General features: G+C 44.3%; 1 protein-coding gene across 1 annotated transcript in view; it reads right to left on the bottom strand.

Annotated features, from left to right (window-relative positions):
- The window catches only part of LOC115332280 (putative acyl-CoA synthetase YngI), a 257,512-nt gene that overhangs the window by 162,972 nt on the left and 78,018 nt on the right, over nt 1-16,522 (bottom strand). Inside the window, exon 2 of the mRNA XM_040220250.2 lies at nt 15,117-15,282. Within this exon, the coding sequence (XP_040076184.2) occupies nt 15,117-15,282 (166 nt within the window). The remainder of the gene's footprint in view (nt 1-15,116; nt 15,283-16,522) is intronic.

The following is a 16,522-nucleotide window of genomic DNA, read 5'->3' on the forward strand; positions in this document are numbered from 1 at the left end:
TAGAACTCAAGGTAGGGCATTTGCATTGTTCCAACAGACTCGCATAAGAATAATAAACAGTACGACCAATGTAACGTAACAATCATAGACAATTAAAAAAAACGCTTTTGAAGATTTTCAATCATCTCTTGGCTTGTAATACTAATACAATTCCAGACAAAAGAGGAAAAATTCAACTTGAATTGGATTAATGAGACATATAACCGTAGAATACAAGTTGATGTGGAGAACTCACTTTGATTCTAGAAATTACTCCCAGCTTACGAAAAGAGTATTAATAAGGTTGTCAATATGTACAGCAGCGTATAACGAGGAGTCTGTGTATTCAACAAGATCACGCGTGAATTCGACTCTTCGCAGCTATGAAAAATAAATGTTAACATAAAATTCAGCTCTGAATTTTATAATTAAAAAACAAAACAGTACATCATCCTTGACTTGGTTTAGCCCTTCTGAACGTGAAGATACTCCCGACTGGTTGGACCAAACTCCAAAACAGGAAAAAAATAATTTGTCACTTTTTAGAATAATTGTAGCAGAAAGAAAACAGGTGGAGTCATACGATGGAATCCACACTCCGTGATCCACACTCCGTGATACGGAGTGTGGATCCCTAAGCACTTTGTTCAGTTTTGAAAAGAAAGAAAAACTAACTCATTCTCTGCCTCTCTTTCGTAAACGGTAGTGGTTTATTGGATATTCCAATCCAAGATCTATAATTTCGTCGTACATATGCACAAGATAACTCTGAGCCTGGTCCCAAATAACACAAGTGTGCTCTAAGATATTTTTTTATAAAGTAAAATACAGTGCTTGTTAAAACTGCGCGACGAATCAAAAATTCGTCCGAAAAGGTGGACGAAGTTCAAAAATATATTAGCCTTCTAACAGTATCATCTTCGTGATGATTCTATGTCAAAATGCACGAATAATAAACTCCCACATACTTATATTCTATAACGCTCTCAAGCATGTAATTCTTTAGTTCTCCAGTAGGCGGTCTAATTAAAGAGAAGCGTTCTATCTCTTTGGCCTGTATCTCAATGGTACTTTAAATGATGTCATTTCTAGTTACTCAACGGCGTCGAGGTGTAACCTGACGTCATGGTGACAAAATGACGTGACTGTGCCACGTGACCTCATAAATAAAGTGACGTCACAGCGGCAAAGATATCATGTGGACCACGAGAAACCACGTGGTCACGTTTCTCACCACTCCTTACCTCGTGATATTACATAAGGTAACGTGATGTCACTGTCATATCAGGCCAAGCTTTGAAGGGACGTTCTTTTGTTACGGGACGTGACGACACGATGTTTTGTGATCGTGTCGCTTTAACCCTTTGCCTACCGAAATACTTAGAGAAACGATCCAAAATTGTTCATATGTATCGTAGCGTAAACATGTATATATGGCGTAAACATGAAAGTATAGTAGCGTACGCAGTTTGCATAACCCTCTACGTCAACGTTCATATCCGGCGCAGCACTGGAGTGCAAAAACGCGTAAGCGCAAGAAGAGGGATCTCCACGTTGATTCTCGTCCAATGCCGACCAGACAAACCAGTGTCTGCATCCGAATCGGAGTCGTCAGTACTAAGGCCAAATAGCTCAGTGGCCTCACACTCACTGTCGGAAGAAAGGTTTATGTCCTTGTCATCTCAGAGGAAGGATATGTTGTAAAATCTCCGTTTTTCGCGCGTTTTTTTTTTTTTTCACAATTGTCACGAATTACATTGCTTCCAAAAGTGGACGCCGCCATTTTTAAACGCTATCTTACCAGCGGTAAGCTGGTTTTCGGCCAAATCTCAAAATTTATCACATTTTTGCGATATCTTCTGAAGGCACACAACACTAAACACACGTCGACTATCCACCTTGTCTTTGGTAAACGGCATTTGTTTTATTCTGCGTGGAAGAGCCAAGCCCAATTCAGGTGGGACGGTACAAACAATGTGAGCGAGCCCAGCTCGTCGATGGTAAGAAAAGGGTTGATACTGGAGTCTATTCTAGACTCAGCAAAAACAAACAGTTCCTGTCCTCGCACTCCGTCCTTCCTTCTGTCCTCCGCCCTCTTTCGGTCTGGAAGCACTGCTCGTGGGCACAACACACTACCCCCAATGTTAAAAAGTTCCTAAGGGGAAAACCTGTTTAGAGGTTTCTTGTTTCTAGTGGATCTTCGAAGGAAGATCCACCAATCGTTGATGGCTAGTTTTCGTTGTTTCTCTTGTATCTGAGTTGACCTCCTGTAACTGGTTTCGTGCTGGATATGCTCGAGACCAGAACGACGAATTCCAGCGCTATCCTTCTGTTGCGAAAAAGGTGCTTGTTTTGACTGCTTTTGGTACATGTACATGTGGCCAAAACGACGGCGTTCGATTTGAATGTTATGCAAGGATCTTCACTCAGACGGAGTCTCAGACGCATATTGATAACGTCTTTTCCCACCACCCATCGTTTGTGTATTTCTTCCTGCATTTCTCGTTATTAACAATCGTAATCAGCAATGGTTACAGATGTGAACAGGCTTGTGTAGACACGGACAACTCACGATGTCTAGAGGTGTTCTCATTCTACATTCATAAATTAGTTCTGCACGAGAGAGCTTTGTGGCTGCATGTGGTGTACTTTTTTTATCCACCTAGGGACTCGCTAATCCAAGTACGAAGGTTTCCATGATGCTGCATGGTGGTTTGAACGTTCCCCTGAAGAACACGGTTGAACCTTTGAACCTGGACATTGGCTCGTGGGTTGTACATCGTGGACCGATTCCAAAAAAAAATCCTCTTGACTTCCTGAACTCTTGGAAGGCGTGGTATCGAGACTGTGGCCCGTGATCCGAGTCAATGACGTAAGGATATTTGTCGCGGCTGAAGGTCATACTCAGAAAGTCGCATATTGCATCAGCTGTCACTTCGCTGCAGAAAGTCCCATCCGGTCACTTTATTTATTTATTAGGGGCGAAGTTCCTTAAGGTCAAGCCTTGCCCGTCCGTCCGTCCGTCCATCCGGCCGGCGTCCGTGCTCTCATAAAAAAAAAAAAGAAATGTTTGCGCAGTCGACAGGATTCGAAACTGTGCGGGGAGACCCCAATGGAATTCTAGTCCATCGCCTTAACCACTCGGCCACAGCTGCGGGACGAGTAGGGGGCTCTGAGATGTGGTAGTAACTCAAGGGCTGTGGTTTCTATCATGGATGAAACGTTGCCTGTAGCCGCTCAACGCCTATACAGGAGGGGGCGCTGCGATCTAATGCGTATATAATCGCGTTAAACTTTGCATGCACTGGCTCAACGTTTATAGACGAGAGGGTGGTGCGGTCAAATGCTCAAATGCGTATATAACCACGTTCCATACCACACATTCTCTTCCTGACATGGACCGTTGACTTAAGCGGTGGAGATGCGTTCCCACGGCTTCTAGCGAATCCAAGCTCATCCGCTAGAAGCGGTCATTTTTTTTATTTATTTGGACACAAAGATCATCTAAAATATAATTACAGTAGGGGCGCGGCACTGGTGGGCGTGGGCAGCGTGCCCCACGGCACACTGGCCGAGACTGCAGCAGCTCCCTCCCCCCCCCCCCTCCCACTTTCTCCCACTCCTTGCTCTATTTCCGTATTCCATGCTCAGGACGTTCGTTGCTCCCACGCCGTCCTGAGCATGGAAAATAGCTCGTTTGAGCCGCGAACATCTGAATACAGCTTCTGTGCTCAAAATCAATCTTCAAAAAAAAAAAAAACACGCCGCCGCAGAGTTACAGGTACACGGGATTACATCAAACAGCAGGTAAGTCCGACAAATCCATATTTGTATCTGGAATGGATCAATACAGTTCCGAAAAAACTTTCACAAGGCCTTCACGACTGGATTTATGGACGTAAAGAGTGTATTGGCGAAGCCTTCCTTCGTTCGAAGAGGTGAACATCTTCCGATAATAGATAATAGCATCGTTCTGAAAATATGTAAAATAAACAAAACCAATATTCATTTCATGTTCCATTGCTTCGGTAGGTTTTAAGCTGTTCCACGTTTAGCGAGATTTAATTTTCAATTTCTTCTGGGAGGTAAAAACTGAAGTCAGCGAATATACGTATTTATATCTAACAAGAAGTATTATTATGAGTCTATCAACATTCGCGGGCCACTTCATTCGGTTCTCTTTTTCTTTCTTACGACTAAATATATTTAGATACAGGTAACAGCCAAAGAATGCACATTGAACTAACATCCAGCAAACGAAAATCCAGGGTGCCGGACTTCAGCATATTTCCAATCGCCGCATCCCAGATGAGTGAAGGCGGTTCGAGCGAAGACCAGAACGTTGTTCGTACCTCACATACTTCTAGCAATCCAACGGCCTCGTAACAAACACTGACGGCCAAAAAGATGTTTTCTCTTCCAATGTGTCGAATTCGCGAGCTTCACGTCGGTTGCGACGCCGCCGTCGGCACTTCCGAGGCGTCCGCCATTCCGCACACCGGGCGATGAGAACAGCAACGGAGAAAACCGTTCCGGCAGCCATAGGTAGAAATTGAAACACTAGCTCCGCGGATTACGCAACCCTGTAGGGCGAGGGGCTTTCCGATTGGCTCAGGCACACGGAAAATATCTCTGCCCAACGGTGATTCAGGTCATCTTCTATCACAGCTCTTTAAAAATGTAGCAGTAAAAACCCGAACCCCGTACAGGTGGTAACGCATGAAGAGAATAGGAGATGCCACGTTTTATGTGGCGCCTCACTTTTGTCAGCACAGAAACTTCGGAGCTGCTGCGGGCTGACGTCATGGTTTCGCATGACTTTACAGCGCCACGTGCAAGAAAAGATGACCGTAGAATTCGCCCTCTTAGGACTGGTCACCATTCCAGCACCACAATAAGAAACCAAGTTCTCTAATCAACGTGATGTCATGAGCGCCCCCTCTCCAGCAAGGCTACATCTCAGGCGCGGAGAAAAAAAAAAAAACGTCAACAGCAGGCTTTGTAAATAGTACGGATATTCAAACAAGCGTATTTACATTGTGCATATATTTAAATCACTTAAAAATCTAATTACGAACGAAAAACTTGGTGGGTGCATAGGTGTACCAATTCGATCACTTTAACTCGCGGAGCGCGGGCGAAAAGTGATCGCAGCGCCCCTTGCGAGCTCGGAGTCTTCAGTAGCAGAGGGATTCTCCACTAGGCATTTGTTTTGCCCATCTACGTGCGAGGTGACCAATCGAGAAAAAAAACAATTGTGACGTGTATTCGCTGCTTTGAATGTTAAAAAGTAGGTGCCACCTTATGAGTGAAGGACCTTTTCTTCGCGTGGGAAAGATGTCAGAGTTTACAGGTTTGCAATTTCGGGGCTGTCCTGAAGGAAACACTCTGTTACAACTTATGGAAGCCAGACAATACAAGAATGTTCCTACGCCTTTTTTTAATATTTTTAAAGGGCAATGTACAAATATTTTCGAACATAGCTACGTTTCAAATATACTATTATTTTCAATTATTTCGTTTTGTTGTTGCAATTCCCATTTCTCATGAATGTCTTGCTTATAAACGTTTTGTCGAAAAGGCGAATTGGCTAGTGCCGTTAAAATCGTCTTCGGATAAGAAAGCAAAAGGCAAGTTCGAACCACGTGCGTTACTGCGATACCAGTATGCTGTGAAAGAAGTCCATTGTGCACATGCAATTCTGACGCTAATTTTGAAATTCATGAAAGCGGGGTTACAAAAAAGCTGTCTTCTCGCCCGCGCAAAAGAAAAGAAAAACAAGAGAGAGCGTCGTAGTGCAAATAGTGGTGATTTCGGTCACGTTATATAAGCTGCACAAATTGCGATTTTTAGCGCCTGGACAACCGTCTTCAGCGTCTTCTACGATAAAGGCCGTCATCCGATGGACCGTCAAGAAACTCCTTCCATTTTTCAAAGTCTACTTTATTTTTATATTTGAGGTGACGCTACGCCACCGAGTGCTTTATTCCTCCTGCTTTATGTTTTAGAGCGCAGCTCTTAGGCGCCCGTTTCCGGCTTGAGCGACGCTGGCGTCGCCGTCGCCGTCGCCGTCGCCGTCGGCGGAACCGCGTGGTGCATTATACGTAAATTTCCCCGCTAAACCTAGCGGAAAAATTTCCCCGCTAAATCTAGCGGAAAAGTTTCCCCGCTAATTCTAGCGGAAAAATTTCCCCGCTAAATTTAGCGGAAAAATTTCCGCGCTAAATCTAGCAGAATATTTTCCCCGCTAAATTTAGCGGAAAACTTTCCCCGCTAAATCTAGCGGAAAAATTTCCCCGCTAGATTTATCGGAAAAATTTCCCGCTAACTCTAGCGGAAACATTTCCCCGCTAAATCTAGCGAAAAAATTTCCCCGCTAAATCTAGCGGAAAAATTTCTCTTCAGGTCTGGTGACCCCCCGAGGTCACGTGACCCCCGTGGTGACGTGACACCACAGGTCACGTGACCTTGGCGGGGTCACATGACTCCCTCGCCAAGGTCACGTGACCACCCCTCCCCCCCGATAACACGTGAACCTCAGTACCCTTCCCCCCTCCTCCTTCTCAAGAGCTGCGCTCTAATTCGGCGTTACAGGGAGTTGTAAACGGCTTTCATTTTTTTGTTTTGTTTTGTTTACTTGACGCTCGAAAAATCGCGTATTTTGCTTTCCCTTTTTTGGTTTAGTCTTTACTATCTTTCATTCGCTTAGCCGATTCGTAACGCCTGTTCAGCTGCGATACACTGTGCGAGTGGAATCTAATCCGAAATCTTCATATGTGCTTTTTGGTATTTTTTACATGTATTATAAAGTACAAGCTCGTTTTACATATCTATTAGGATTTTATTTGTGTTCGTGGGCACGTCGGCTATGGGTCATCGCTTTGTTGGTTAACCGGCCGCAAACGGGCATACAGCCGCGCATACTTGGAGATGGCAGGCATGCCATGTTCTGCCTACCTCTGCAAAAACAAGTTTTTGTGATATGGTGAAAAATTCTTCCTCCGCTTCCCGAAGGCCGAACAAACGTGAGAAATTACGTTACTACCACGTTCAAATTAAACTGGAAGAGTTATCCAAGTCTTGTTTTAAAATCGCCATTGACACCTCAATTGGCGAGTATGACAGCTCCACGGAGATCGCGAAGAATTTCACGGACGACAGACCAGATGCACAACTGAACACCCAGTCCTATGTAACCGGGTGGGCATTGAGTCAGATCTCTCATCATGCTTCCTACGTCCAACTGCGATAAGAAACATGGAAAGCCTCTGACATCCTGCTGAAGAACAAGAAATATTCGCATGCAAATCGGACTTGGCGCGGTACTAGTCCAAATGCAAGACGGGATAGAGCGAGTAATCGCATGCTCGAGTCGGACGCTGTCTAAGGCGGAGACGAACTACTCAACGACTGAAAAGGAATGCCTTGTTGTTGTCTGGGCAATAAAAAAGTTCCGCCCATATTTGTATGAAAGTCCTTTTCGCCTGGTCACGGACCACCACTCGCTCTGCTGGCTCGCCAACCTGAAGGACCCCTTCGGACGCCTTGCGTGGTGGAGCCTACAACTGCAGGAGTTCGACATGACCGTGGTGTACAAGTCCGGCCGGAAGCACAATGACGCCGACTTACTGTCAAGGGCCCTAGTCGAGGCCGGTCCTGCCTGCATTGAATACGACGACGATGAGTGTTTCCTCGGCGCTCTTGTTGTCAGCGACGTGGCAGCACTCCAGCGAGACGACCCTGAACTGCGAGCGCTCATCGAGCATCTAGAGGGTCAAGCGAGTGCGGTTCTTCGTGCTTTCTGAAAAATCCTGCCCATCTTCATACGGCAAGGGGTGCTGTACAAAGAGAACTACGTCAACAACGACACAGCATGGCTGTTAGTTATTCCTTTCAGTCTTCAGAAGAAATTTTCCAAGGATACCATGACGACAGAACGGCTGGACACCTTGGCTACAACAGGACGCTCGCCGGGATTGAGAAAAGTACAGAGGCTACCGAAGGCCATTCACCTCTACACTCGATCATGCAAGCCACGAGTGTCAGCGAAGCACGAAACCGCCGACCAAGCCGCCAGGACTTCTGCATCCCATTTCTCCCCCGTCCACATCGTTCCAGCAAATCGGAATGGATTTATTTTGCCCTTTTCCACCGTCAAAGTTGGGAAACCCCTGCATAATCGTCACCACAGATTATCTCACACGGTACGCCGAGACGAAAGCCCTTCGATCAGGTACGGCTGTTGAAGTCGCCACAATTTTCATCGAGTTCATTGCCCTCCGGCACGGCGCCCCGAAGTCTTCATTACCGACCATGGATCATCGGTCATGGCACAGCTGCCGCAAGACATCCTTCGCCTCAGTACCACCGGCCACAGTCGAACGACTGCGTACCAACGTCAGACAAATGGACTAACAGAACGGCTAAACAAAACTATCGCCGACATGATCTCCATGTATGTCGACGTAGAGCGCAAGGCTTGGGTCGAGGTGTTACCCTAAGTCACGCTTTCTTACAACACGGCAGTGCAAGAAACCGAGTAATCCCGTTTCAGCTGGTGCATCGCAGAAAATTAACGACCGTGCTCGACGCGATGCTAACCTACGAACCAGTTGAAGATGGGATCCTCGACGCCAAGGTGGTTGTCAACGAGCCGAAGAAGTTCGCCAGCTCGCCCGACTCCGAATTCAAGATCAACAACGCGTCGATGCCTACCCGGTACAACCTTCGCCGGATCAACGTTCGCCTCAAGCCCGGAGACCGTGTGTGGGTTTGGACGCCGATACGACGACACGTTTTAAGCGAGAAACTCCTGAAGCGCTACTTCAGACCGTACAAATTGCTCCGTCGACTCGGGAATCTGAACTACGAGGTGATGCCCGGTGGAACCCGGACTTCATCACGCCGCCCTCCACGACCGGAAGTCGTCCACGTCGTGCGTTCCAAGCCCTACTAGGCGCGATAAGGCTTTTAATTAGTATTTTATGCAACGCTTGATAGGATTGTGTCTTGCCAGCCTCCGTAATTTCCCATTCTTTAGTTTGGCTTGCTCTATTTTGTTGCCTTTTAGGTTGCATCGAGACGAAGCCTTTTTAAAGGGTGGAGTAATGCCACGTGCGTCGGCGAGCGAGCGCGTGCATGGTCGAGTGGTTACCGCGCTTGACTCTCGTGCGGAAGATGTGGGTTTGATTCCAGGCAGCGGAATGTTCTTTTATTTATTCTTTCTATTTGGCGTTCTCGAAAATTCGAGAAATTTCTTATCTGATGGAGTAATGAACGTTCTACGCGCCCAATAAAGAAAAAAAAAATGAATGTTCTACGCGACGAAATTTATCGGCCGAATGTTCCAGAGACCCACGCGGCTACAAAAGGTGCTCCACGTGGCAAGGCCGCAGTAAGTCTCGGCTCAGCGTTCGATCTTGCTGTTTCGCCGCCTTCGACGCCCGCAACGCTCTGTTGTTATCTTTTTTTATTTTTGTTTCGGGCACAAGTTCGCCGCATTAGATGTTTAGTTCCCTCATTTATTCTTTGTTTCATTACTTCAAATACGTGACAAAAACAAGTTTGAAATTTCTCGAACACAGCAGACAAAAAGTTTCACCCGCACTGCGTACACGCCGGACCTCCAACCAGCGCCAATTGAACACGCGCACTGATAAACGCCCGGGGAGTGAGGTGACGTAACTTCTAAACTGGTTCTTGATTGGCTGTGGAGGCCAATCCACAGCGGTTCAACGTAAGATAAACGAAGTATGGCTGAGCTTCGGCCAATCACGGTTTCGAAATCGCGAGGCAGGAAAGCACGACTTCCGCCTAAACTACGCGGCAAACACCGTGTGAAAGAGCTGCAAAAGAAAAGGGAAAACAAAAAAAAACTCCAGTTTAAGACAACACCAAGATTGTGGTCTTTTACCAAGTAACAAGGGAGTGGCCTAAAAGTCCAGCTTCTTTTCCGGCTTGAGCACGATTTGGAAGAGGCCGAGACCTCGTGATCCTTTTTATGCTCTTTTGCAGGGAATTAGGTGCTCATAACTATAAAGGAGTTAGTCTATATATTACAACACATAAAAATTTGTTTTTGTAAAAAAAATAACTTATTTGTGGTATTGATTTGATTCATTCTTTGACTAAATGGTCGGCATTTCTCGAAACCCAAAAAGTGAGGCCTGGATAAAAGTGAGACCGCGAGGCTCGATACTGATTGTTTGACAGCTGGGAGAGGAGGAGTGAGGTGCTCGATGTTGATTGGTTAACATGGAGGTCACGTTACTAGAGGGGTGGGCGAGGAAGTGGAAGCTAGGCGAGGAGGAGCTCGACAACTTGTGCGCACTGAGGGAGAAGAGCTCGAGGGTATGCAGGACCTTGGAAGGTCATCAGGTTTAACAGCCGGAGCGATGAGCGGTATTATCGCTTCATTCCAGCAACTATGAAGTGTTCCATTGTACGTGTTGAATTAGCTGATGAAGAGCGCCATGAACATAAGCGGCTGGAGTCTGGAAACTCAGAGTAAAGCTAAAAGTTTGTGATTCTAGAACAACTCACGTATGCAACACAAATGCCTTGAAATGTGCCAAATAGACGACACCGAGTAGACTCTGCTTCTTCCTGTAGGCTTCCATCGTGTTTTTCTTCACTTAGACAGGACCAAGCTCATCGTGTTAATCTGTCTTTCACTCTTACACCACTTAAAAATCCCGTTTCAAAAGGGAGCTTTCGTAGATCGGTTTCTTAGCTTCAATCTCCTAGCGGAGGTAGACGCTGATACTAACCATGGACACCGATAACTTTATCTGCAGAATTCCAGACTTGCGCATCGCTAGGGGGTTGTCGCTTGTGGTTGCAACTTTTGCTTCCTTGTCACCTTACATGTGAACGGAGTGCACCTACATTCTCTGTCTTAGATACAATATTTTATTTTTACAGAGACAACCGGAATGCGGCCGTGTGAGAAATGAAAAGTAGTGTTGGGGATCATTTTAGAAAACATAAAAAAATGTCCTTTTGCTTTTTTTGCGGGAAAAATAATGTGAAAGTAACGTGTAACGTAACAAGTAAAGTCATCTGTTACTTTTTAAAGAAAGTATTTTGTAACAGCAATACATTTTATTTTATTCTCGCTAATTTGTAATTGTTATCCATTACGTTATTCAAGTAACGGGCACAAGTCTGGATCGAACCCTGGACGCCTAAGATTGTGAAACTACACTATCACTGCAGTGATGGGGGAACTTGCAAAGACGAAATAACTGTCTAGGCCAAGGGCGGGAACCATGCAGGTAACCTTCGTGACCATGTTATGTCACCACATCACGTAATTTGATGTTACGAAAAAAAAATAACTCGCTATACAAACAAAAACGAAGGAGAGGAGAAAATGAGAGCGCGCGGCGGAGTCAGAACACAGATCTTTGACGAACGTGTTTGTGTTCGAAAAGTAAGTGGAGACAAAGGCAGAATGCTTTACGTCTGCCCACTAAGCATTTCAACCGAATCCCGATGATCGGATGACCTTACGCGCTATCATATCATTCTCACTCTCAGTTTCCATCAGTATTACTGACGGTCAAAAGAAACGAAGTAAATGCAATCTCTACCTCAACCCACAAAAAATGTCGCGGAATCGCATTCTTATTATATCAATCTCATCTGTAGGACAACAATTGTTTTTTTTTTTATCAATTTCAGCGTCTTTTTAGTAACGGTGACACGAGACTTTTTGCAATTTTATTCTGCTTTCAAGTTTAAGGGCGTCTGTTTTATTCTGATACGTTCTTTATGCAATATTCTAAAAGCGGAACTCTTATAATCAGTAGCTTTATTCACTAAATATTCTTAATTATGATAAATTATTGGCCCCAAACCCTTTTCAGTTTAGGAACAAAATGCACTTCTAGAGCAAGCTACGTGATCCCTGTTGCTCCTGTGAGTGTGACCATGGCTATATCTGCACATATCCTCATTGTGTTTGACCGAGAGCCCTGTCATTTCTTAATCTGTAAAGGGTGAAATGACTTCCAGTATTCCAGTTCCGGACAATTCAACGCAGTTTACTTTGAACGAAACATACTCATAGGGTATGAAATTCTCAACTTTGCCGTGTCCTTCAAAAACAGTCACCCATATAAATCAGCTTTGATTTCAAATTTTCTTTGATGCTTATGCCACGTAAACGCAAACCGCTGCCTATTTATTAAATTTTCGGAGTAAGGAGCAGTACCCAATGTAGAAGCACTTTTTTTACAAGGCATGTAAAGCTCGTTTTGGTTAGTCCTGTGTTTTAGTAAATTCTATGTTCAACGTTACCGATTATTTAAACAAATATGTGGGTCGGCTGCCCTAAAAAGCATTTAAACACTAAGAACGAATTGTTGACTCGAAGACATGAAAATGAGATGATTACCTGTCTAGGGGTCATTAACCAATACAAATCGCTTCCCAACCGAACGTGTTCAGGCCAATTGCCCCCTCATATTTTTAGAGACAGGGCAGCTTCAGTCATCAAATATTTTGTGTGACTAAGTCCCTGAAATATGTGCTATGGACATAATTGGGATTTGCTAGGTTCAAACAATAAACGCCTCTTTATTTTAGCTGCTGTGAGTCGCGGGTATCGTGAAGACAGCATTTGCACTATCAACACACCTGAGTCCTTGTCAGTGTTTTCAGAAATCGAAACATTTTGTCGGCTTCTTTGAACGCGACTGTATTTGCAGCATTATTTATTAACCAACGCTATCGCCTGACAAGGTACTGTGCGCACCTAAACTGTATTGGCTTTATTGGTACACTCCTGTACGCAATAATTGTAGTAGTACTATACTCTAAAAAATGCCCGTGCGTCTGCTTTCCCGCACAACACTCGGAGAGCCAATCACCGCAACTTACGGAGGCAGATCAGCGAATGACGATGCCGAAACATATGTTTAGACCAAAAAACGCAGCCTGAGTTGTGACATTAAGCAATGCAAAACGTCACGCCTGCATTGCTTAATGTCACAACTCAGACCGCGGTTTTTGGTCTAAACATATGTTTCGGCATCGTCATTCGCTGATCTGCCTCGGTAAGTTGCAGTGATTGGCTCTCCGAGTGTTGTGCGAGAAAGCAGACGCACGGGTTTTTTTAGAGTGTGGACTATGTATCTTCCTTCAACTGCCTAAATTAGTTTCTGTCTCTCAAAAAAACTTTCGTGCTTGTGTATAAGAACACTCACTTAATACATCTAAGCATACCAAACAATAAGACAATAGCAAATTATACCAAATAGATCTAAGTAGCATAATATCAACACACTCCCCAAACGCTGAATTGCGCAAAACGGGTGATCCTTAGATATAATAATATATTCAATATTGACAGAGATAATGACCTTTCTATTGTATTTCTTTTTTGAGGATTATGGTATTTTGGTAATATGGCTTATTTTATTAGTGCGTATTTTTTCTTATATTGAAAACTAGTCCTGCTGATGAACTTCAAACGTCAAGCGGCCTATAGGACCATTTGGTATAGGGCACCGTTGGCTTCGACGCGGAGAATAAACAATGATTAATTCATAGATTGAATTTCAAAGAACCGTTAGGTACTATCAGGAAAAATTCAAGGTGTGGTCATTGTGTACAGAAGTTTTCCTCAGTTGCGTGGAATGCTATTGGGCGTACGCACCAAGAGTCGATTGAAAATGTCCAAAAACATTTTTTTTTCTTTTTCCCCACCGCTATGTCGATTGCACTGTTTACTTTGAATATAGAAGACTTTTAGAGCGATTCAATTGTTCTACTTTGAATGCCAGACGACGCGACAGAGATCTTATATTTTTGTTCAAATGCCTTCACGGAGTCATTGATTGCCCTGACCTAACTTCATCGATAAATATTCATGTCCCGAGAAGATTTTTGCGAATTTCTCTTCCATTTTACGTTAATGAATTCTTCCGAACCGGCCCCATGACACGTATTCAGACCTTGTATAATACTTTCAATGAATCTTGCATTGACATTTTTAACCCGTCTTTTGCAGCGTTCAAGTTTTCTCTTACAAATCTATAACCATCTTTTGTAGCGTTCAAGTTTTCTATTGTCAATTTGTAGAATTATTCTTTTTGCTGTATGTTAATTGTGCATCATTATCAAGGCTTCATGCTGTTCATGAGCACAAAAATAAACAAATGAATGAATGGAAGGAAGCCAACGGAATCATACATATCCTGCACATATTTTATTACTTAGGAAACTTTACATTATCTTGAAATATGAGGTTTAGTTTTTTGGAATACTTTACAATACAAAACTCAACACCACAAAACAGACGAACGAGCTTCAAAATAAACGCACAAAGTGCCGACTACAATCTGACTTTGACTTCTGAAAGGCCGTGAAATAAATGGAATGCGACTGTTAATATAACAAAAATTATTAAAGATTTATATTCCTAAAAGCTATACTAACCAATCTCCAGTGAACTAGCGCGCAGACATTTTTCAGTTCAGTTTGACGTGACGGAAGTGCTTCTCGAGCTTCGGAATTCGGTATGATTATACGAAAGAAGGAGTAATGCGTCTTTCTTTTTTGCATTTAGGTTTTTGACTACCGTGCCCTCATATGGGTTGTAATGACGCTCTTTGTACAGAGAGCGGTGTGCTAAGGCATGATTTGGCCCATTTCAAGAAGGCGAAGAGGGGCATAGCTTTTATATTCTTGCCATCCTCTTTACGTAGGCACGAGTCATGGTGTCTGGAGTAATTTCTCGGTGCAAGTGGACACGCTGAGATTCCCATGCTTTATTTTAAGTGTTGTCTTGAGCCGTATGGCTCTTTCTAAAGAAATTACACGAACTATTCTTCCTTAAATAAAAAAAAACAATTATGACTTCACAGCACGTGACGCTGCGACGTCATCTGACACCACGATTGCGTGCAACATTTTGGCGTCACATGTCAACATGAAAATAAGGTGACACTGACGTCTCATTTGCAATATTACGTTGATGTTTTTATCGTTAACTGCAATATTGCGTTGATGTTTTTATCGTTAGCGACAACATTGCGAATCAATCGTTTCCCTGACAAGCGTTGCGTACTGAATGTTTAAATGACAAAAGTGGGTCTCGCGCTGAGTAGATCATCTGAGTCTATACGTACGTCTTTCTTGTATTCCGTGTATGTCTTGCTGATGTTCTGGTGAGTGTAAACCGCCGCTGTGGTGTCCCCGAATAAGTCGGTCGCTCTGTCAATCACGTCTCCCACAGTCCAGGTCAGAAGCGGCTCCTTCCCGGGCACGTGGAAGTAGCTCAGTTTGGAAAGGTCCCTGCGTCGACATGCGGACAAAAAATATTTTCTCTTGGAGAACTGCAGCCAAAGTCACGTATCTTCATGCTGTTTTGTTTTGAGGTGACTGCAGCTACTTTTGACGCGCAATGTTTATAGCCTGGGTTTTCACTTCAACTGAAGCGTCAAAAAACGTAATATCAAATTTCCTCGCTAACTCTACTAGTGAAAATGGCGTAACATGGCTTTATGTCACATGACCTATAAAAAACGTTTTCCCGCTATATTTAGAGGAAACATTATCGTCAGTTGCGCGACCTATATTGAAATTCAGTTTCCCCGCTAGATATTGTAGGCAAATTGCCGTCACGCACTTCAAAAGAAATTAAGTTTTCCCACTAAATTAAGCGGGAAAATAATGTCACATAACCATGTCGTGTGACTTATGCAGAAATTCAGCTTTGCCGCAAAATTGTGCGGAGAATTGGCGTCCCGTAAAATGATGTCACGTGACCCCAATATAAATTTAGTTTACCCGCTATCCGTCATTGCCCACACTATGGGACAAGGCCGACCCAACCTGGAAAGTCAATAGGTCAATGAATCAAGAGGATGGAGAGGAGTGGGCAAACCCAGAGCCGTTTATTGGGAGAGTTCGGCCATACATTGGTTTGAATAGGCGCGCCTCTCGGGGCCAACCACGGGCCTCGAAACAGCCCCTAGCGGTGGTCATGAGCTCTAAATATGTGACACAACTAATTTAAGCCGTTTTCGCGTCGCTAGAGTGAAAAGGTATAACTCTCTGTGACTGAAAACTTGGCGGATGTGAGGTTTTCGTTACGCCCATGTTCAAGGCTAGAATAAACGAACGTGCGTTCCAAACCAGGGCCGACTTGCTAGAAACAGCGTCTCAGTTGAGACTGGGGGAAGGAAAGCACCGACAAAGCGAGCGCACGAGCCGTGCGGGACCGTCTAAACCCGAGCCGAGCAAACCGCGTCTCAAGACACTCGCGCGCCTCACCCTTTGCATTGTTTTAATACTACTACTACTACTACTAATATTAATATCTTTATTTGGCTCTGGAGAGCGGCGGCACTGCGGAAAGGCCTGTACCATGAAGGCCCGCGGTGCCGCGTCTAAGGACCATAATAATGCGATGAGTATATGCATGCAAGATGACGACGAGATGGATTGTTGCTACTGCGGAAGATGTCAGTCTAATTTGAAGATTTCCACATTTTGTTGAGGCGTGTCAGCGGCGGGCCAAGGGGATCTGCAG

The sequence above is a fragment of the Ixodes scapularis genome, unplaced genomic scaffold (genome assembly GCF_016920785.2).
Source record: "Ixodes scapularis isolate PalLabHiFi unplaced genomic scaffold, ASM1692078v2 ptg001212l_1___fragment_1__unscaffolded, whole genome shotgun sequence".
In the NCBI taxonomy this organism is placed as follows: Eukaryota; Metazoa; Arthropoda; class Arachnida; order Ixodida; family Ixodidae; genus Ixodes; species Ixodes scapularis.